The 23,988-nt window shown below is 43.1% G+C and overlaps 1 protein-coding gene across 3 annotated transcripts in view; it reads left to right on the top strand.

Moving 5' to 3' along the window:
• The first annotated feature begins 2,395 nt into the window (after positions 1-2,395).
• Positions 2,396-23,988, top strand: part of DPP4 (dipeptidyl peptidase 4) — an 87,293-nt gene continuing 65,700 nt past the window's right edge. For 2 of the 3 annotated variants that reach the window (XM_062187382.1, XM_062187376.1), the window contains exons 1-2: positions 2,396-2,823; positions 3,284-3,371. In XM_062187382.1, the coding sequence (XP_062043366.1) occupies positions 2,818-2,823; positions 3,284-3,371 (94 nt within the window). In that variant the 5' untranslated portion in view covers positions 2,396-2,817. The remainder of the gene's footprint in view (positions 2,824-3,283; positions 3,372-23,988) is intronic. The other variant, XM_062187389.1, reaches the window with a different exon arrangement.

Here is a 23,988-nt window from a genome sequence, read left to right as displayed (position 1 = left end):
CAGGCATGCGGCATAAGCACAGGCTCAACCATATGGGCTTCCTTTACCAAAGGCTGATATGGCTACACCCTTACCAAGTGCCCAAACTACCAAGAGCAAAGGACAACACAGACCGCTCCTATGGCACCATTGCCTGTAGTCCTCACTGGAAGACCGGTCTTCAGCGCTTCAGCTCATGGTCTCCAGGAACTCTGCTGACTTACCTTCCTCAGCAGTTGGAAGAGGGAGGTGGGGATGGATTTGAGACATTCTTGTAGAAGCAGAACTGAAAGGAATTTGTGGCAGTCTTAGTCATTTTATGATGCTACAACAGATTACCAAAGACTGGGGAACTTATGAAGAAAAGAAATTTATGTCTGGAGGCTGGGAACGCCAAGGTCAAGGAGGCTGCATCTGACAAGGGCCTTCATTCTGCACATGCCCATCATGGCAGGTAGAAGAAAAAGAGAGGCTTAGTCAGCAAGAAAGCAAGCAGGGAGACAACTCTTACAGTGACTAACCAAGCCCCACAATGATGACATCTAACCATCCCCAAGGGCGGACTCCCCAGGGCTTAATCCCTTCTTAGTAGGGTCTCATCCCCAAACACAGTTGCACAGGAGGTTAAATTTCCAGCACATGATTTCTAGGGGTACACTTTCAAACTGCAGCTGTGGCTGAGAGAGCACCACAGGAGAGTGAGGAAGAAAAACAAAACTATGAACTAAAGTTCATAGTTCTTGTGACTAGTGCATGGGGACACTTTTTATGAAGATAGAGATTTTCTGAGAATGATGCGAAAGGTTGATGAAGAAGACGCAGAGTTCAGTTTGAGCATTTGGAGCTGAGAGTGAGTGAGTGCATTTATGTATCATCAGCAAGGGGAAAGGGGGAAGGGAGAAGTCTAAATTTAGAAGCATGAAGGCTGGAAATTGATCTTATTCATAACCATGTGTCAATGCCCCCACAGCGTCCTGCATTTTTAATCTTTTGCCTCTAACTCCTGACAGAGAGCCTGTTGCTTGTCAGCTGCAGCAAACAAGCTGCAGAAGTCTTCTGGGGGAAGGAGTTCTTATCTTCACTCCAGGAAATAATCATAAAGTGTCCCAAAAGGCAAACGTTTACCTTTGTATTTTATACTAAAAGGCCAAGGGCACTCCCGCCACCAGTCTTGTCCCACTTTATTGCCAGCACCAAGAAGAGAGTCCTGTACCTTGTAGCTTCTCAAATATTTGTGGTTGAGTGGGATCAGTGGAAGGATGCGGGGATGAAAGAATGAACAATCCTGCAGGGCATAATGGTGGCAGAAGCCTTGTGAGAATTTTCCCCTCCCCAGAACTTTTGGACAAGACTGAAAGAACTGTGGTTAAGAACATGAGCTCTTAACTCGGACTCCACAACTCCCTAGCTGGGTGATTTGTCCAAATTACTTACCCTCTCTGTGCATGCCCTCCTCCCTGTGAAATAAACACAGTCAAGGCTCAGAGCAGTAATTGGGGGAAAGTCTGAAGTAAGTGGCAGTGTTATTATTTCCGGCATCTTGACACGAACCTAAACCTGGGAGACATGCATTCCCAGAGGTGAGCAAATCCTCATCCTCCACCTCTAAGGGAATAGCATTTTTTTCTCCCTTCTCCTCCCAGACAGCTTTTTTGTTTTTTGAAGGTTTTTATTTAATGAATACAAATGAATACAAATTTTCATATGTACAGCTTTTAGGGATATAGTGTTTCTTCCACCCATTCTCACCCTCCCACCCCCACTCCCATCCCACCTTCTACTCCCTCTCCCATTCTATACTAAGTAGAGTTTTCAACTATTTGCACCCTCACAGACACACAAAGTATAAAGTACAGTTTGAAGACAAATTTTATTGTTAATTCTCATAGTATAACTCATTAAAGACAGAGGTCCAACGTGGGGCGCAAGTGCACAGTGACTCCTGTTGTTGATTTAATGACTGACACTCTTCTTTATGATGTCATTGCTCACCGGAGGCTCTTGAAATGAGCTGTCAAGGCTATGGAAGCCTTTTGAGTCCACAAACTCCGTGGGTTTTTAGACAGGGCCATATGCAAAGTGAAAGTGCTCTCCTCCCTTCAGAGAAAAGTACGGCCTTCTTTGATGGCCCCTTCTTTCCACTGGGGTCTCACTCACAGAGATCCTTCATGCAGAAGAGTTTTTGCTACTATGTCTTGGCTTTCCATGCCTGAAATGCTCTCATGGTGTTTTCAGTCAGGCCTTAGGGGCTGATTCTGAGCCAGACAGCTTTTGATACCCTAACCCATGCCCTTGTTCACTGGCAAAGGACGGAGGACGGAGGGCCTGGGTCTCAGCTGCAACTTCCCGCAGTGAGCTGTGTGTTTCCCAAGCTTCTGGGCTTAGCTTCCCTCGAGTATCCAAGAAGGGCTGAGCGCCACGTACTCTTCAGCTCAAGTGTGGCTGGCCTCCGGTCTGCGAGTCCGATGCTAGGCGCCCGGTCGCCTCCGCCCCCTCGGCACGCCGCTTCTTCACCTCTCACTCTTCCGCCGGTGCCCTGGGCTCCCCGCACCCTGCGCTCCCCGCACCACCCCGGGGAGGCGCCTCGGGTGGCGTCCCCAGCCAGAATGCCCGCGCCCGGAGCGCGACGCACCTTCTCCGGGGCAGCCCGCCGGCGGCGCCTTTAGACCGAGCGCTCTGGGCGCTCGCTCACTAATGTTTAACTCGGGGCCGAAACTTGTGAGAGCCGGGTGACTCCGCGGCCGGGGAGCAGCGGAGCGGGACGTGCGTCTTGGCGGCTCGCGGTGACTTGTGCACGCGCCCCTGATCGGAAAGCTCAGTTCCGAGGAGACGCCGACAATGAAGGTGAGTAGAGTGCCTCACCCTCCCGCAGTCCCAGGTCTAGCTGTGGCTGTCCACTGGCCAGACTCGCCCCAAACCGCCCCAAAGCCCGCTGAAGGGGCCCTGGGACTGCCAGCAGGCGGAAGCCTCCGGGGCCACGCTCTGACAGGTGTAAGCACCTCGAAGAGCTCTGGCTGAATTCCCTGACTCCTGTGGTTTCTGCTAAGACCTACGCTCCACCGAGCCTTGGAAGTCCGGGAGAGCCACCCACAGAACGCACGCCCAGAAGGGTAGGGGTAGAGCAAACAGCGGTTATGTGCTCCGAGGCCACAAGTTTAAGGGAAGTCTGGTGCACCCCCCTCGCGGAACACGCGCCCACCTGCAAATTCCGCTGCCTCCGGAGCAGCCAGAGCCCCGACCCTGTCCTGCAAGCTGGGGGGCCGAACGCTTCCCTCTAATTGGACATGATCTGCCCGGCTTGCAGACGCCATGGAAGGTGCTCCTGGGACTGCTGGGTGCTGCTGCTCTTGTCACCATCGTCACCGTGCCCGTGGTTCTGCTGAACAAAGGCAGTAAGTTTGAAACGCTTAAAAAACATGAGACAGTTGGCTGCCAGTCTTACCACACTGAGGGGAACAAGGGACTTGCTGGGGGCTTGGACTAGGGCGCCAAGGTGTAGCTGAGAAGGCTTCCCTGGCAGCGCTGGGCTGCTGGATGCACTCGTCAGGGTCTCAAGTGTTTAGGCTGTGAGCCTTACAAACGCCACATTCTTTATGTTTTGTTATGTACTTCCTGAAACTGAGGGGAAGTCAAGATCTCTTTTTATTAAGTTTACGTTTAATTTTAAAAGTTTTAAATTTAAATATAATTTTTTTAAAAAGTTCATGGTGAGCTTTTCAAAGAAAAAGAAAAAAAGACAATGCTTAAAGATCCCAAACAAGGCAGTTAGGATGTCTAAAGGGGAGAGAGGGTATGAGAAAGAACACCCCAAAATACAGTTTTGAGAACAGACAATGAACAGAGATCCCAGGATATTTTCCTTCTGAAATGAGAAAAATTCATCAACTGGAGGATCCCATGTAGGGAAGTAACTGTTTGACCAATTTAGGAAAGTTGCAAAGCTAAAACATGATGTTGATGTGCATGATAATATTCAGCGGGGGCTGGAATTTGTGATGTTCCGATGGGTTCTTTCGTTTCAAGTCCCCTGCATGTCTTTTTAGCTTGCCTGAATGTTCAGTTAATTCTGGTCTTTAATATATGACTCTCAGATCATGGAGGGTTCGCTATTAGGTATAAGTAAGTGAGAATAGCTACTTTGGGTTTCCTCTGGTCCTACTTTCCTTTTCAACACTTTCATTTCAGTATTACTTGTTTCTAAGTTAGTCAGCTAACTGAAGCATTCTCTTTGGATAGTTTAGGCAGTTAGGAAATGTATAGTCAGTGCTTTCATATCCAGGGAGTCTTATCCAGATTTGAAGGTGGCAGTTCAGAATTACTTGGCAGAATTATCAAAAATGCTTGCCCTGCAATTTCAGGACCAAGACAAAGGTGCCAAAGGTTAAGCAACAGAACCAGTTGATCTGTTGTAATTACATTGGTTACTTCCATTCTAGACTATCAAATGACATATGTCAGGTCCATTTATGTTTGACTTTTATGAACTGTTAATTGGTAACTATTTTCATCAAGTGATACTTTGTATACTCAAAGTGTGCTCCGTTGATTATATCAATATTTATAGGACTCACATTATGTTCCTCCAGTTTTGCTAGCTGCTATGACTACAAAGGTAATATTTTATAAATAATGAAGGTCCCTGGCCTCAAGAGGTTTACAGTCTAGTAGGGATATGCAAACATATCTGCTGGAAAGTCATGTGGATAGCCTGTCCGTCTCCAGTGCATCTCTTCGGCATCTCTGGAAGGAGTGATAAAACTGTAATCACCAGAACTTCTCTTCAGAAAAGTTAGGGGAATATTGGTCTTTGAAAAGCCACTTGAGATGGGCGGTAAAACAGTGTAGAGAACTGGGATGTACGGCTGACTTGTGTGGGCCTTGTTTGAGTTCACAATGTGGATTCTGTTTTGCTGGACAGAGTATACAGACAGGAGAGCATGCCTGGCCATTTCTCCTAAATAGTGCCTAATCTCTTCTCACAATGAAATGTGAACAGATTTCAAGAATGTTCGTAAGAGGCTCAGGTGTCTCCATCTAGCTACTTTCAGGATTCAAGAAGATAATCTAGAAAGGCTTGAACAATCTGCCCTGAGGGTTAGAAAAGCTCTCCTGGAAAAGCCAGGAGGACTTCTCAGGTAACTTTTGAGAGGAAGTTTGAATAGTTACCATCAGTTTCTAGAGATAAAGTTTTCCGGAAAATGTGAATGCCCTGTGTGACAACACAGAGACTGAAGATTACATCCTCTACTCTGGGATTCTAAAAAGACCTGGGGCCAGAGGGAAGGGTGGGCAGCAGGAACAGGAGTTTGGAATCTGTGCCACACAGAACTATTGCAGACTTCTGAGGGTGCCTGAACTCCTGGGCATGAAAGGAAGAGCTAGGTTGAAGTGGCGAAGGCTGGATGGGGAAACAAGAGAAATGGCCCGGGTCACTTACGATGCAAATCAGAATTTGGAAACTTTGGAAACATAAATGATTGGATTTTCATAACTTGTAAAGCACTGGGTGGGGAGGGGAAGGGTTGCTGAGGACGTGTCTTGGGCACCTGTGTGGAGATGTGGTTTCATGGTAGCTTTATTTACTCTTTTTTTTTTTTTAACAACTTTTTTTTTTTTTTTTTGACAGGCAGAGTGGATAGTGAGAGAGAGAGACAGAGAGAAAGCTCTTCCTTTTTGCTGTTGGTTCATCCTCCAATGGCCTCTGCGGCCGGATCATCGTGCTGATCCGAAGCCAGGAGCCAGGTGCTTATCCTGGTCTCCCATGCCGGTGCAGGGCCCAAGCACTCGGGCCATCCTCCACTGCCTTCCCGGGCCATAGCAGAGAGCTGGCCTGGAAGAGGGGCAACCGGGATAGAATCTGGCGCCCCAACCGGGACTAGATCCTGGTTTGCCGGCTCCGCAAGGTGGAGGATTAGCCTGTTAAGCCACGGCGCCAGCCTTATTTACTCTTATCACTCTAGTTATTTCTCTTCTTATATTCTTAGTTTGCATGTCTGTATATCATCAACTTTCCTCGCCTGCCTTACCATAAGGTACAAAGATGAAAGCTCAGGAATGCGGAATTTTCACTGAATCAGCAATATCATTCCTGAAAGGGAATGTTCTTTAAAAGAATCCAAGTCATCCCCCAAGAAGATACCTCCACATTATCAACAGGAAAGAAGAAAGGAAGGGAGGAAATATAAAAGAAGGGCTAAAGGGTAAGGAGAGGAGAGCAGGGAAAGGCAAGGCAGGAGGCAAGGGAAGAGAAGGGTAAAAGGGAGGTTTGATAGAAAAACAAAACAAAGACTCAGATTCTGCAGAAAGCGAAGAACTAAACAGCCAAAAGGAAGGAGGAAGAAATCAGAAAATCCAAGTTTATCCCCTGAGAGATTGGTTGGTTTAAGAGAAGGTCAAGTGTTTCCATGTGGAAATCTGACTTTAGCGGAACTATACACACCGAGACAGAGGTGGAAATCTTCATGGCTTAGTGGTACTGAAACCTTCTCACTCAGTATTCATGATTCCTTTATTTCCTCTTTTATGTCACACTATATGCTGAGATCGTAAATATTTTATTATGTGTCAAATAGTTTATTACAGAATTTTATTATGAGGTAGATAAATATCTTGTTTTCTTTTGTTCTTTTTATTGCCTTGGTAGTAAGTTTCCTTGATACCCTCTTTCTGTTCCTAAGCAATTGGACTGCTCATTCTTCTACCAGTAATGAAAGAAACCCAAATGTGAAGCAGACAGGAATGATCAGGGAAAGAAAAGATAACATCAATGAAGTTTGCCAGTGGAAGACTAGACTGTCTTCCCAGTTTAAAAGCAAAGAAACAAGGCTGAATGGGAGCTTTGTATATTTCAGAGGACAGTTTCTAAAAAGTGTGCTCTGTCAAAGCTCTAGCTGATTCCAGTCAGCTCAGCTAACTGTTGTCAACCTTTGTGGAGTGCTCATGAGCTCAGAGGCTGTTCTTTTTCAGGACAGTTACTTCGGCGTTTGGTTTCCTAGTCATAGCATGTGCTTTAACTTTCTCTGTTTTAGAGATCTCTGCCTGTCTTCTCAAAAGGAATCAGAAAGAGATCACTTAAAGCAACTGACTGGAGCTGGCTCAGTGTACTTCAAATTTTATGACTTAAGAAAGTGCTGAGGCCTACAGGGAATGTGCTTGTAAATAATATGCAGGTGCAGCTTGCTTGTGGCAGACAAAGCATGCAAGGATGTAATAGCTAATGAGTATTCACAAGGTGCCAGGTGTTGGGCTGAGGGATTTTAATATATTTCTTATTTAATCCTTGAAGCAATTCTGTAAGAGTGGTACTACTATCATCTTCATTTGTATGGCAGATTTGCAGAAACTTTGAGGTGGTGCTTTAGTTGTCTGATTCTGCTTAATAAATTATTCCAATTCTTGGAATAATAAAAATGCATTATCTCATAGTTTCTGTGGGTCAGGAATTTTGGACTGGCTTTGCTATTGTTCTGGCTAGGGATTTCTATGAGTTTGCAGTCAAGGCATCATCTGAAAGCTTGGCTGGACCTGGAGGGAACTTGTTCAAAGTTCCACAGGATGGAGATTCACACTTAGGCAGTGTGACTCTGGATTTGATTCTCAGTGCTGTACGATTCCCTATCATTCTGTTAGCTTGTGATCAAGCACAAAATCAACTTGGTCATATTAGCACAATTGTTATAACTGCTCATTTTCATAGCTGTATTATAATTTCATGACCACTAATCCCTATGTGCTGAGTGTTCTGAGTAGGGAGCCTATAGCTGATGCCTCCAGGCCCATAGGAAGATGTGGAAAGACAACAAATTTCCTTCCCAGGATTGACATTCCATGCCTTTCAAATGGTCTTATTGACTATTATAAGCAGGAATAATAAGTCCAGACTTACTTAGTTGCATTAAATTGTACCTGCTTCATTTCTGATGCAAATTATATGATTTCATTTGATCATCACACAATAATAGATGTCTGAGAGTTATATTAATATCTTGACTTGCTATACTTGAAGAAACCAAGGCACAGGAAAGTTTAGAAGCTTGCAAGTAGTACTGGATCTTGGAAATCTCAATCTTTGACCTCTGGCCTTCCCTGAGCCTTCTGCTTCCCATAAATGACTGCTTTAGAGAAATGCATTGATAGTAATTTTCTGAGTTAATGTTCAGTCACAGCTTTATAGCTGGATGCTGACTCTCTCATTACTGTTGTAAATCAATGTCTTGTAAATATTTTTACCTTGAGTCTTCACAACTCCTTTATGGCTTCCCAAAGAGGGTGTGTCTTCCAATTTGAGAGTAAGCTGAAACCACAAAATACAAAACTGAGGAGTTTAGTATTTTATTCTTTACCAACTGTTGTATTTTCAGGTTTATAATGCACTTCTGAAGTATATCTTCCTACAAAGTTCTTAAAAACTGAAATATAAACCATTGGCTTTCTCTAACTGTACATTTTAATGTGCACATTTCTTCATTATTTAATACACTGGGTAAACAAGTAGATCCATGAGCTTAGGTCACATAATTCAGCATCTAAGGCCCAAGAAAAGGAGGTAATTTAAGGCAGAGCCAAAGCCATTAGGGATATTTGTCCCTGCCGTTCTGAAAGCCATGGTGGTTTTCAGGAGCGGCCGCCTATGCAGTGAGTATTATCATCTCCCCCTTCTGACTTAACATTGAATCCCCAAAAACTGAGTAAGGTGGTTCCCGTAGCCCCAGTGTCATCTCTGGGGGCTGGGACTATCTTTTCTTATTTCCCTCAGTTGTTTAAAGGGCTTCTCTGAACAGCCTCAGGCCATGAATTTCATGTATGACTCTTATTTCTCAGTGGTATTTATTCATTTTTTTAATTCCAGCCAGGAAACTCTTTTAGTATGAGATTTAAAACTTCTTCAGGGCCAAGATCCTATAGTGGCCAGAGGCAATATTTGTCATTTCAACAATTTTTTTTTAAACACATATTGCACATCAGGTGTTCCTATAGGTGTGGAGAAGGCTGGACTCCGGACTTTTACAGTGCATGGGGCAGGTAGATTGCAGGCAACTGCAGAATTAATCTCTTGCAGTAAAAATCAGTATAACAAAAGCAAAGTGGGATGGAGAGCACTAGAGGACATAGAAAGGAGGTTCTCTCTAATTGCAAGTATGACTTTGAGTCACTGGAGCATTTAAGCATAATGCAGCATGATCATATTTCAAAAAACATGTCTGATTCCTGTGTGGTTAATGGCTCGGGTTGAGGGGTGGTTTGTTTAGATGAATGATACTGGTAGCTTGTACAAGGGTGGTACCACTGAAGATGGTTTTTTATAAGTGGAATGTGTTTTGGAGCTAAGACAGTGTACAGGAATGTGGAGAGTGGGGGAAGAAGAGAGAAAGATGATTTCTTGAACAGCTGACTGCATAGCAGAAGTGGAGAATTTTCTCTTGCCTCTAATGGCTATTTCCTTCCCACAAGAGCTAATCTTAGAGGTTTCTCCAGACTAAGTCCTTTGTCCTGCTGTATCAGCCTTCTCCTTAGAAAGCAGAATCCTTCTACATCATATTCAGCTAGCACTGGCTTTCTCCAATTTGGCAAGTATTTATTGAGCATTTCTGTATGCAGCCACTTTGTTGGTCCCTAGTGATATAAATATGATAGCTATGGCCCTTGACTTCAAATAATTCACATTGTTAAAGAAAACAGAAACATTCATTTGTTCATGCAGTGAAGGACATGATTACCAATTACCTTGTGAAGGACCTGAAATTCTTCCAACTCTTAGCTCGCCTTCCTCAAACTGTGGTCTGTTTTCTGAGCATCCCCAGCTTGTCCTATGATGCTTGAAGGTGGCTGCTGCAGCTCATCATATCACAAGCACATCGCTTGCCCACGCAGGGCACAAGACTCGGTTGTTCATTCATGGTCTGTTATATCAGAGAGTAAAACCTTTTCCAGAATTCCCCCAACCTAAGACATGCTTTCCCTCAGGTACTATTGGCTAAATTTGTGGCACTTCACCATTTCTGAACTAATCACTGGCAAGAGTGTTAATTGCTAAATTAACAACAGGAATCATTGAGAATTAACTGAAAACTTGTTCTCAAACAGTTGTGTGTGTGTGTGTGCAAATGTTGAACTCTTTACTTAGGATAGAGTTGGTCTTCTGTGTATAAAGTTAATTGAACGTGAATTTTAATAGAGAATGGAACTGGAAATGGGAGAGGGAGAAGGAGGTGGGATGGGAGTGGGGGTGGGAGGGCAAGTATGGTGGGAAGAATCACTATATTTCTAAAATTGTACTTATGAAATTTGTACCCATTAAATAAAAAGTTTCTTTGGGTAAAAAAATTAGAGTTGCAAAATTATCACAGCAATTTAAGACTTGAAGTAATTAATGATCATTAAAATATTAATAAGGAAATCAAATAAGTAAAAGCAAACAAAATAACCTCATAATACCTTGAAGATATGTTAATTTGACATGGACAAAAAGAGTCTAGTTGGTGACTCAAATCATTTTTGTAAAATTACTGGTGAAGAAAAATTAATATGAATAGTAGTGATTTCTTTACAATCTAAATGATTTGACTATATTAAAAGGAAAATCCAGAACCCACCATATCAAATGGCCCTAATTTATTTTCCCTAGCTGCACTCTTACCCACTTTCCTGGTAGACTATTCCATAGTCTAGTATAGATATATAGTATAGTATCGATAATATTTCATGAATACTATTTCTTCAAGCCTCCAACACCCCTCACCATACTAATTCTCAACTAAGGAGCCCACTTAATTTAATGAGGAAATAAAGCCATTAGAAGACAACCCCTTCCATTCCTAACAGCCTGTCTATACAACTACCTCTCTCCTAGGACATCAGATAAGCCGTCTGGCTTCTACCTAGAATCAGGCTGTCTATTGTGCACTGCATCCTATTTTCTTTGTTTACCTAAAGACAAGGCTGCAGCTATTCCCCACTGAATGACATCCTCAGTTTTTCCATATCTGTTAGATCATAAACACACTATAACCTCTCCCTAAATAAAGAAGAAAAAATAAAAGAAAACCTCTTTGTTTACCCCACATCCCTATCAATGAGTCATTCCCTGTTTCTGTTGTATTTACTACAAAGTTGCTCTAAGTCAGGGTGGGTATTAGGGTGCAGTGGGTGCCACTGCCTGGGATACCCACATCTCATATCAAAGTATTTGTTCAACTCCCAGCTTTGCTTCCCATCCTGCTTCCTGATAGCAAAAGACGGCTCAAGGACATTGGATCCCTGCCACCCACATGGGAGATCTGGATGGTGTTCTTGGCTCCTGCCTTCAGTCTGGCCCAGTCCAGGATATTGCACTCTTGCATGCATTTAGGGAGTGAGCCAGCAGATATGTGATCTCTCTCTCTCTCACACACACACACTCCCTCCTACTCTCCCTCCCCCTCCCCTTTTCTCACTCTCACTCTTTACTCCTCTCTTTCTATCTCTCTCTACTCTCTCTATCCCTCTGCAGTCCTTCTCTCTTAAATCCACTGGAATAATGGCTAGTCCACTATACCATTAAAACTGCTGCTTTTTTCAAAGTCCTGGTTGTCCTTCATGTTGCCAAATACCAAGCTCAGTTCTCACTTTTGTATCACATGACTTGAATCGGTTGTCCTTCTCCACTGCCACTTTGGGTCACTACTCTCCTGTTTTTCCTTGTAGCTCACTGTGTGCTCCTTCCCAATCTCCTCTGACTTCTAACCTTAGTTTACTCCAGGGCTGTATCCTCCTCCCTCTTTACAGTGGATGACAACATCCACTCCCATGACCCTAACTACTGTCTATAACGTGACAACAGTCACATTTTTCTCCAGCCTAGACCTTTTTTCTAATCTCTAGGTGCATATATCCAACTGGATCCTGAGCATCTCTATTTGGATGTGATGGTGGCATCTTACATTGACATCTCCCAAAACTCTTCATTCCCCCATAACATTCCTTCCTTAGTACATCCTGGGATTTGCAAATAGCAACTCCAGGGTTTGTAGCTGCAGAGGTTAGTGTCCTTATCTATCTTTCCTTCACAAGTAACATCCAATTGACCAGCAATTCTACAATCTTTATCTTCAAATTCTTTCGGAATTTGACCTACCTAACCACGTCTACTGCCACTACCCTGGTTCATGACACCATTACCTCTCACCTAAACTTGTGCAAAAATCTCCATTTCATTTCCTGCCTCCCTATGGCATAATCTCAACACAACAGGAAAGGTGATTGTGGCAGACAGAATTCTAAGATGACCTCAAGATTTCCTCCCCTTCCCTCCTATGTTTCAGTCTCTGATACTGTGACTATGATGGATTTTCTGTCTGTGGTTAGGTGGTGTTATGTGGCACAGTTGCCTCTAAGAAAGGGAGATAACCTCCATGGGCCTGACTGAATCACATGAGCAGAGTTCCTCTGGCTGGTCTCAGAACAGACCTGAGAAGGAATCCTCATGCTGCTGCTGTTGACTTGGAACATAGATAAGCCATGCAGCAAGGAGTGTGGCCAGTGTCTGGGAGGTGAGAGCAGCCCCCAGCTCATAATCAGCAAGTAAATGGGAACTGCTTCCTCATGACCTCAAGGAACAGATTTCTGCCAAAAACCTGTGTGAGCCTGGAAGCAGACTTCTCCCCAGAGCCTCCAGCTGACAGCCTAGTCTGGCCAGAGCCTTCATTTTAGCATTACGTTACCCTTAACCGAGAACCCAGCTGGACGACAGACCTACAGAACCCTGAGCTAATACATGGGTGCTGCAATAACACACTAAGTTTGTGACAATTGTTAGAAACATTAGAAAAGTAATACAGTGATATATAAACCTGAGCTAAATCACATCCTCCTCTGTCCACCGCTGTTCACTGACTTCTATCTTTCAGAGAAAAACCAGGGTTCTCACATTGGCCTACGAGACCTGGAGATGTAAGCCCATAACATGTCCAAGTTCCTTTCCTATTCTCTCTTTCTCCCCCTTGACATCCATCCTGCCCCAGATGCTTTGTGCCTGTGCTCTTTCTGTTGGGAGTATTCTTCTTAGCATGTTCCATTGCTCACTCCCTTACCTCTTTCAGGTTTCTGCCCAGTGGGGACTTTCTCATCCATTCTGGTGAAAACAGCAACCTCCCAACCCTGACATTCCTCTTCCTTTCCCTGCTTCATTTTCCTTGTGGCACTTGTTATCACCAAACGTGGCATTACTTATCTATGTTTGTTCATAACATCTCCCATCAGTAGAATGTAAGCATCATGAACATCGGAATATTTCATGTTTTGGTCACTGTCGTGATGTAGTGCCTAGAACATTGAATAACAGAATGTGTGCCAAATAAATATTTGGGAAATTAAAGAAATTATCTTGGAGGCTGGTGCCGTGGCTCACTTGGTTAATCCTCCATCTGCTGCGCCGGCACCCTGAGTTCTAGTCCCGGTTGGGGTGCCAGATTCTGTCCCAGTTGCTCCTCTTCCAGTCCAGCTCTCTGCTGTGGCCCGGGAAGGCAGTGGAGGATGGCCCAAGTGCTTGGGCCCTGCACCTGCATGGGAGAACAGGAAGAAGCACCTGGCTTCTGGCTTCGGATCGGTGCAGCTTGCCGGCCATAGCGGCCATTTGGGGGGTGAACCAACAGAAGGAAGACCTTTCTCTCTGTCTCTCTCACTGTCTAACTCTGCCTGTCAAAAAAAAAATTATCTTGGAGCTCATGCTAGAAAATTATTTTTGATGAATATTTTTATGTCACTGAAATTCTCATTAAATTGTGTATATCCACAAGCATGGAGTCTAATCATCCAATACTACATCATGTATATCTTCTATTCATAGAATCAGTGCTAGAAGCTATCTGATACAGATACATGACATTCATGCCCATATATATTTATAGTATGGCTAAGAAAATACCTCAGATTAAGCGCTTAAGTAGAAAAAATGATTAAGGAAAATGAGGAAAAAATAAGAATAGATTGATTAAGGAACTATTCGAGAAGGATGAGGAGGGATGATGAGAAAAAGATGGCCACATATGCAGATTATTTATTTGCGAAATTTTTCAATAAGCCCAGGAAGAGAAATAAAGAGATGGCTGGAGGAGGCAGCAGAGTCTGGCAAGTATGTAAGATGGTGCTCCTTCTGTGTGCTCACAGACAAGGCAGATGTAAGCAATGGAGAGACTGGAGATGTGTGAGAGGAAAAGATGAGGTGGAAATGATGTTTCTTGGGAATCAGGAAGCATCTAAGGCATGGGGATCTGTCAGGCACCACCTTTCCCTCTCTGAGTCCTAATGAAACGGTTAAAGAAAGGCAGGAAGCAGAGAAATGATGAGTGTAATAGAAATTAAGCCCTTTATGGTGGCTTCAGCTGTAAAAAGAAATCCTGGAAATTTTTGTTGGGTAACTTTATATTCTTTTCAAAATGTGTCCTCTCGGGTCTGAGTTATTCAGCATTGTGTGTGTTTAAAATCCAAGCAAGGGGACCAGCGCTGTGGTGCAGCAGGTTAAGCCACTGTCTGCAGCACCAACATCCATGTGGGTGTCGGTTCAAGTCCCTGCTGCTCCTTTTCTGATCCAGCTCACTGCTAATGCGCCTGGGAAAGTAGCAGAAGATGACCCAAGTCCTTGGACACAGTGGCACTCACATGGGAGACTTGGAAGAAGCTTCTGGTTCCTGGCTTTGGCCTGGCCCAGCCCTGATAGTTAAGACCATTTAGGGAATGAACCAGTGGTTGGAAGATCTCCCCTGTCTCCTCTGTCTATCATGCTGCTGTACCTCTTTCAAATGAAATAAATAAATCTTAAAAAAAAAAAAAATCCAAGAAAGGTGGAGTGGAGGAAGGGAGAAATAAAGAAAGAAAAGTAGCCTGTACTGAAATTTATATAACTACATGTTTAAGGAAAAGATGATGAAAGTTGTTGGCTTCAGCATGGGAGAAAGAATGAGGTGGCACAGATTCCTTTCCAGGAAGCCACAGAGTTGTCATCCCTAACACAATCCAAAGGGAACAGACTGAGGTTTGTAGAGAGACGGGGCACCTTTCTGACCTAAAAGCACTAGAACTGACCCAAATCCACATAATGCTACTGGCCTGCCTATTTAAGTTAGCTGCAATCATTGAATTAACACTTCTATAAACACCAATGCATCTCCACCAAGTCACAAAGAGTGCCAGTGTGATATTTACCAAGTGTCATCACTCTTCCAAATACTTTTTCATTTATATATTCATTTATTTAACAAAGATTAAATACTTTTTTTCAGCTTTTGACTAGGGCCCAGCATTGTGGCTCAGTGGGTTAAGGTACCACTTGTGACACTGGCATCCCATGAGTGCCAGTTTGAGTTGCAGCTGCTCAACTTCCAATGCAGCTTCCTGCCATTGTGCCTGGGAAGGCAGCAGAAAATGGCCCAGACGCTTCCACCCATGAGGGAGGCCAGTATAGAGATCCTGGTTCCTGGCTTCACCTGGCACATACTTGGCTGTTGTGGGCATTTTGTGAGTGAAGCAGCAGATTAAAGTTCTTTCTGTGTCTGTCTCTCTGTTGCATTCATTTTAAATAAATATATAAATATTTTTTTAAAAGAAAAGTTTTTTAAAAGTAAATAAAATTTTTGATTACTATGTAATACTTAAACATTTTCATGGGATACAGTATGGTATTTCAACATATATATACAGTGTAAACTGCTCAAATAAGGTAATTAACATTTTCATTTCCTTATTTTTCTTTGTGGTTACAGCCCATCAGCTCCTACTTTCCAGGTCTGGTACAGAATATAATACATTATTGCGAACTGTAGTTGTTGGACAACCAGTACCAAAACACAGACAAAAGTAATAGATGCTGATGTTCCACAGCACCCGGAGCCAAAGATGCAAAGAGGTTTAGAAGAGAGGTTGTAACCACAGCCTTGGAGCCACATTGCCTCCTGTAAATGAGGCTTTGGTGCATACTGATTGTGGGATTTGAGTACAGTTATAGCTATGCCTGTGTGTGCCTTTGTCTCCTTATCTGTAAACAGGAAATGAGAATAAAAGAAATAACTGAACTGACAAAAGTAAACAATGCCTACAACAGTCCAGCACATTAAAAAAACTTTATAAGAATGTATAATTATTATTCTTTACATGATTTTTCACTTTCTTATTCCTTTTTTTCTAAGATTTTTTTTTTTATTTGAGAAGCAGAGCTAGAGAGATAGAGAGAAAGAGAGAGATATCTTCCATCTGCTGATTCACTTCCCAAATGCCGCAATGGCTGAGGCTGGGCCAGACCAAAGCCAGGAGGCTGAAACTCCATCCAGGGCTCCCACGTGGGTTCAGGGGACCAAGGACTTGGGCCATGTTCTAATGCTTTTCCAGGCACATTAGCAGGGAGCTGGATTAGAAATACAACAGCTGGACTGGAACCAGCCTTCTTATGGGATGCAAATGTTGCAGGCAGCAGCTTAACCTGCTGTGCTACAATGCCAACCCCCTTTCTAATTCCATTATAGCCTTAGAAACAGATCGTGTAATAACATTTACCTGGTATTCTTGACATTTTTGCCAGGAGAATACTGGAAAATGATTAGTTTCTGCAGCTGTTTTGTTTTCCAGTGATTGTGTCTCCTCATGTATTGTATGGCAAACATTTGTCACCAAGAGTAGTCTGTTGATTATGCTTATCAGTCTTTCTGGAAAGTTCCACAATGAGTCAGTATTAGAACTTTCAACTTCCCTAAATGCTGATGTTCTGTATAATCAGTTCTCTCTCTAACACAGGCTGATTATTCTTGGCTTGCACTGTAACAGCTTCCATTGATGTCTCTCTACAACTACTTTAAAGTATTTCTCAAGAGATACCAGTCCTTTGCCAGACTGCATACTTCATGGGCCTGTGTCTCATACTTAAGAAATTTGCATCTTTCAACTCTTTCTCATTATTCTGGAATATATTGCTCTGTGTCAGTCACTTCAGTGGGCCCAAAAGTCATGTAAATATTAGTTAAGGCCATTATTATTATACCAGTCTTGTTTATTCCCCAGAAGAAACTTATCAAAGTGAGAAGGGGCAATTATAATCAGAGGAAAAATAGCAATTTTAATTTCAAAAGGCATAAGCATACTGCTACCTTGTACAGTGCCAGCTTCCTGTGTGTGTGGAGCCTCCTGTCTCTTCTCTTAGGCTGAGTGACTCTGGCAGTACAAAGGAGTGTGGTACAGGTAGCCCCGCTAGCCCCGTCTACTCTGTCAGCAGCGATAGCCACCATCATCTTGACCTGACTATTGAGACATGACTATTCCACCAACTTTCATTTTTTTTGCTGCATATGGTGGAGACCTGTGCTGATATTCTTATTGTTTCAAGGCAATCAAAGTTCCAGTCTCAACATACATCCTTCAAAACCGATCTAGGGACTTTTTTTTTTTATGTTGCTCATAATTCTAAAAAATATCTAGGTGAGGTTATAAAACTGGCATCTGTTTTTATAAATAAAGTTTTATGGGGATACAGTCACACTCATGCATTGACACCCTGGCTTGGCTGCTTTCAAGCCATAATGGCAGACTTGAGTAGTTGCAAGGAGACCAGAGACTGTATGGCTCACAAACCATTTAAGAAAATAATTGCCAACCCAGATCTAGATGTTGAATCCTTACAACTAAAAGATACCCTCCTATTTATAGGTAAGATGAATAAACCCTTGTATCATGTAGGACACAGTGACAAATATAGAGATCACACTGTTGTGAGAATAAGTATCTCAATTTTTATTCTAAGTTCTTACCCCCACAGAGATGAAAATTCAAGCCTGAGGCATAAATACAGTGCACAAGTGAGAGCAGGATATATTTAAGAGCGAGAGAGTGAATATACATTTATGTGTGAGTGTGGGCCACCCCACACAGAGAGATCCCTGTCATAAGTGGGCTGGAGAGTTGCTTCTGAGGAGGGAATGTGGGAGGAGGCCAGGGGAGGATCCAAAACCAAAAAACCAAAACCAAAAAAGGTATTCCCATGTGTAACAGAAGTAATAGATGCAGAAAATAATTACAGGAGTATAACTACTCCTGTAATTATTTTCACGTTACAGATTAAATTATGGGGTAGGGGGTGATGCCCTAATTGAATATACAGTAGAGTGGAGTCTGGCAGGGTTTAGTGTGCATGAGGCTTTCATGGAATTTCATAGCACTTCCACATGGAGTTTAAGTTTCATATGGCCATCATGGCGTCTCCTCCTCCCTAGTCCTGGACGAGACATAGGTGCATCATAGGAAAGTGGGTGTGTACTGAAGTGTTAGGTAAGAGGTGGAGTTAAAGCACAGGATTAAGAACATCTTTTGGCTCACCTATTTAGTGCTGACATGGAGGAACTAAATATCTCAGTAGAGCGATTTAATATAAAGATTGGTTACACAGATAAAAGCTAGAGGAATTCTGGAATAACTCAGAGACAGTCTTTACATGAAGGAATCACCTCTAGAACTTGGGAACAAGGAGGAAGGGCAATACAGATTGTTGGGCTCTAGACTCAGAGGTGTATAATGCACCCAGCTGCCTCTACTTTCACTGAGGGGTGTGTCTGGAGCAGGTGCTCCTGCTGGGTGCATGCTAGCAAGATCAGCAAGAAAGAGGAAGGGAGTTTTCCTTGCTCTGCTCCTCATGTATAATCATTCTCTTTTCCTCTCTGTTATCAAAACCAAACAAGAATCCTGCAAATGCAAGGATTTTGGAAATACTGCTGTAGATACCCCTTTCAGCATTACTGAGCAAAGAAGGATAGAGTTGGACCGTTAAGACAGTAAGTAAATGAATGGCACAGGCTTAGAAAAGTCAACTGACCTAATAATAGTCAGTGGCAGGCCAAACCTGAGACTCCTGCCCAGTCTGTCTACATTTACCCAATGTTCTTCCTGCTCTACAGAAACTTGGAATGTATATGCTAGTTCTTGGAGCTGTGAGTTACTTTTTTTGGTATTGCTTATCTCTTATCAATTTTTTTCATTCAACAGCTATTTATTGAGCACCTGTTATGTGCCAGGCACTGTCCTAGACTGTAGTTGTGGCATTGTGGTGCAGGAGGTTAAGCCACCCATTGTGTTATTAACATCCCATATCTGAGTGTCAGTTTGAGTCCTGGCTGTTCTGCTTCCAATCCAGCTCCCTGCTGATGTGCCTGTGAAAGGTGGTGCAAGAGCTTGGGTCCCTGATACCCATGTGGGAAACCAGGATGGAGTTCTTGGCTCTTGGCTTCAGCTTGGCCCAGATGTAGCTGCTGTGGCCGTTTGGAGAATGAACCAGTAGATGAAAAGATTCTCTCTCTCTCTCTCTCTCTCTCTCTCTCTCTCTCTCTCTCTCTCCTCTTTCTCTTAAGTAGATAAATAAATAAAATCTAAACAAAACAAAACAGAATCTGTGCCGGCTTATATCCAATCATGGGGGGCATACAGTGAACATGATAATAAGTAAAATATATGGTGTATTAGATGGTATTGTTGCTGAGAATAAACAAAGCCAGAAGGGCAGTAGAAAACGCCAAGGGAGGCTGAGCAGCAGGGCTGGTCTGAGAAGGAATGCAATAGTAAATAAGACTTGACAGAGGTGGGGGAACAAGCCTTGTTCCTTTGGGGAGGAACACATTCCAGGCAGAGAATACAGCTACGCAAAGTTCCTAAAGCAGGAATGAGCCTGCTGTGTCTAAGGAACAGCTGGGTGGCCAGTAAAGATGAAATGGAATGAGAGAGTAGGAGGTGGCAAGGGTAGAGCCGTGCCTGTGTACTCCATTAAGTTGTTTCCTATTTACAAATTGTTGATACTCTAAACAATTCTCCTTGTACCATTTGTTTGACATTTCAGGGCAGACATTTGAAAATACAATAACATTCTGAACTTGGATCGTAGGGTAGGTGCTTAGAGTACACAGTCGCAGCATTCTATAGGCTCTAGCTCATGACAGTTTGCTCATCAGAATCTACTTGATATACTTGCAATATATACTTACCTTTTGTGAAGGCAAATGTGCTGATTGTGATTATATGGGTAATCTAATGCACCTTGCGTGTGGTACTCAGAGAAACAGCATTCTTCTTAAATCCTCTTAGTGCATTAAGTCAGTTGTTTCTCTTCATTCTGTAGCTGCTGACTTGCTGTATGGATGTCAGGCAAGTTGAAGGGAGAAAGTGATGTTCATTAGCAATTAATAAATGATTAGGTTGCCTTTCTTCTAGATGTTTTCTCAAAGAGCCTTATTCTGTCTTATTAGGATTACTTGCTATTTTGAACATAGTGAAACTTAATTGGCTATTATTTCACTGCAGTTAAATTCTTAATATCAGCACCACTGTTAGGTGTTCCAAGGGAGAGGATCTTTTTAAATTCATTTTTGTATTCTGATACCTTGCACATGATTGGAACAAAACAATAATACACACTATAAAATATCTGCAGGGCTTCTTAAATTCTAAGTTTTGAGCTGAGTATATTACATATATTATTTTATCATCACAAAGCCCCATATGCTTAAGAATGCTATTTTTTCATGGTACAGAGTAAAGAATTGAGACTTTAGAAATTGTCCTTGTGCTACTATAACAAAATACCATGGACTGGGTAATTTATAAGCAATAGAAGTCTATTTTCTCACAGCTCTGACTATGTACTCCCATGGCAAAAGAGTGTAAGTGCCTTAGTTCCTTCCAGACTCTTTACAAGACATGAATCTACCCAAGTGGGGAGAGCTGCAGGAGTTAAGTTTCCACATCTCAATCTGGAGACATTCATCCCCAATGTTCACTTCGGAAATTCACCCCAAAATTCATGTCCTTCTGTCATGTAAAGTACTTCCATTCCATCCCATCAGCCTCCAAAGTCTTGCCTGGTCTATCAGTAACTCAAAAGTCTATATTCTACAGTCCCATCTAAATCAGTTATGGAGAAGTGTGTTGTGGAGTAGCAGATAAAGCTGCTGCTTGCAAGGCCAGCACCCCAGAGGCTTGCATTCCATATTAGAGTGTTGATTTGGGTCCCAGTTGCTCTGCTTCTGTTTCAGCTTCTTGCTAATATGCCTGGGAGTGTAGCAAATAAAGGCTCAAGTGCTTGGGCTCCTGCCACCCATGTGGTAGACCTGGGTAGCATACCTATTTCCTGGCTTTAGCCTGGCCCAGTTCTGGCTGTTTTGAGCATATGGGGGGTGAACCAGTGGATGCAATATCTTTTTCTCTCTCTCCTCCTCACTCTTCATCACTCTGCCTTTCAAGTAAAACAATTTAAAACATTAAAAAATATAATGATGAGACAGGCATAGGATAAACATTGCCATTCTAAAAGGGAGGAACAAGCAAGAAGAAAGGAGTAACAGGTCCAAAGCAACTCCCAAACCATCAAGAGAAATGATATTATGTTTTGAGGCTTGAAGATAGTCTTTGACTCTAAGCACCCCTTCCAGCTACATGGGGACAGGGCTGGTTGGCCAAGGCTCCATGGGCCCCACTCCCATGGACTTGCTGGGCACAGGCTATGCTGATGGTCTCACAGGTTGCAGTCTTGTGCTCTACAGTTCTGAGATCTCAGGGGCAGTCCTGCCCACTCAGTTCCAAATAGGCATGGCCCTAGTGGGGACTGCCTGCAGTGGCTCCATCTCTGAAGCAAGTCTCCTTTTCAATCTAGATGGAGTCGGCCATGCCACTACAGGTTGTGCACCTGTGTACCACACTACATGGATGCCATCAAGATTTATGGCCATCTTCCAGAGTGGCTGCCTGAGTCATATTCACACTTTCTTGAACCACATATGGGGCATCCCTGAATGGGGAGCAGAGAGTTGTGGCAGTACTGGGCAATGAATGCTGTGGTATCATGGGTGCCCAGGACTCCTCTTTTGATATGGTTCTGACCCCTATGTTCTGAGCATGGCTGTGTCTATGATGAGAAAGAGAATACCAGTCTCTGAAATGCCTTTTGGGGTATTGTGTTCTTCTGTTGTCTTGATGAATAATTCTATGGCTTGAGTGTTCCCCCCAAAATCCATGTCTTAGAAACTTAATCCTCAGTGCAAGTGTTTGGAGATGGGATCTAACGAGAGATGGGGTAGTGAGGGCTCCACCCTCATAAGTGGATTAATATTATTGTGGGAATGGATGTGTTACAAAAGCAAGTTCAGCCCCTTCTTGTCCTTTATCACACTTTCGTGTGATTTCTTCCATTTTGTTATGACACAGCAAGAAGGTCCTCAAGAGATGTAGCCCCTGTATTGTAGACTTCTCAGCCTCCAGAACCATGAGTGAAATAAACTAGTGTTTATCAGTTCCTCAAAGCAGACAATGGTAAGTAGCTTGTGACTTCCTTCTAGACATACACATCTCCTGGTCAAACAATTATTTGGCTACACCCTTGGTATTCTTTCCAAATTCATCTTTTTTGCCTTTAAAATCTAATCAAACTCATACTTTCCAAATATGTAAGTTCTGCTTCCCTTTTGGTTGTAAGAAATTCTGTCCTCAATTCATAGCTCTCTTTTTACTTTTTTACTGTAGGTAAGCAGGAGAAGCCATGGAATGCCATGAACACTTTGCTTAGAGTTCTTCCACCAATTATTGCAGTGGATAGCACTTAATATCTGCCTTTCACAAAGTCTGAGGGCAAATAGATCAGCCAAGTTCTAGGACTCTTTGTAACCAGAGTAGCCTTTCTTCCAATTTTCAGTATTTGTTTTTTCCATCTGACACCTCACTGGTGTGGCCTTTACTCTCCACATTTCTGCCACCATTCTGACCATGACCACACCACATATATAAATTCTAAGAAGACTGAGCCTCTGTCTATGGTGATCCTCTTCTTCAGAACCTCCACCAGAATCACCCTTAATGTTTCAATCAAGATCATTTGGATTTTTTTTTTTCCCTAGCATGCACTTCAAAACAGTCTCAGCTCCTACCATTTACCCAGTTCCAAAACTTATTCCACTTCTTCTAGGAACTTGTTAGAACAGCACTTGACATCTATGATACTTGTTTATGTATTAGTCCATTTATTCTGCTATAACAAAATGCAGCAGACTGGACAATTTGTAAAGAAAAGAGAATTATTTCTCTAATTGTGGAGTCTGAGAAGTCTAAAATCAAGGTACAGGCATACTCAGAGTATTGATGGTGTCTTCTCATGGACCTCTTTTCACATGGAGGGGGAAGGTATTCTGTTCATGAGACTGAGTCTTCATAACTTAATCACATCTCCAAAAGCCACACTTCTTAACATCACAATGGATATTAAATTTCAACATGAGACCGTGGCTCAATAGGCTAATCCTCTGCCTAGCGGCACCGGCACAACAGGTTCTAGTCCCGATCGGGGCGCTGGATTCTGCCCCGGTTACCCCTCTTGCAGGCCAGCTCTCTGCTGTGGCCAGGGAGTGCAGTGGAGGATGACCCAAGAGCTTGGGCCCTGCACCCCATGGGAGACTGGGAGAAGCACCTGGCTCCTGGCTTTGGATCAGCTCGGTGTGCCAGCCGCAGCATGCCGGCCGCAGCGGCCATTGGAGGGTGAACCAATGGCAAAAGAAGACCTTTCTCTCTGTCTCTCTCTCTCACTGTCCACTCTGCCTGTAAAAAAAAAAAAAAAAAAAAAAAAAAAAAATTCAACATGAATTTTGAAGGGGACTCCATCATTTAAACCATAGCGAAAGTCTGATAATTTTCCCAAGGCACCAAAGCAATGTATAAGCCTGGGCTCAAATCCAGGACCCCTGATTTCAAAGCTTCCAGCTACTGGTCCTCACCCCCTTTTGCCTTCCCCAGCTTCTTCCCCACCACAAATTAGACTGGCTGTAGCAGGCAGGCCAAGGCTTGTGTGCTGCTTGCTTGAGAGGATTTCTTCTACTTCCCAATCTTTCGTCACAGAGCAAGACATGACCTGACAAATGGGTCTCAATTACTTTTTTTTTAAAGATTTTTTTTTTATTTATTTGAGAGGTAGAGTTACCGACAGTGAGAAGGAGAGATAGAGAGAAAAGTCTTCCATCTGCTGGCCTACTC

This window comes from Lepus europaeus, chromosome 1, assembly GCF_033115175.1.
Source record: "Lepus europaeus isolate LE1 chromosome 1, mLepTim1.pri, whole genome shotgun sequence".
NCBI lineage: Eukaryota > Metazoa > Chordata > Mammalia > Lagomorpha > Leporidae > Lepus > Lepus europaeus.
The sequence above is the reverse complement of the archived record's forward strand: the minus strand, read 5'-3'. Positions and strand labels throughout refer to the sequence as shown.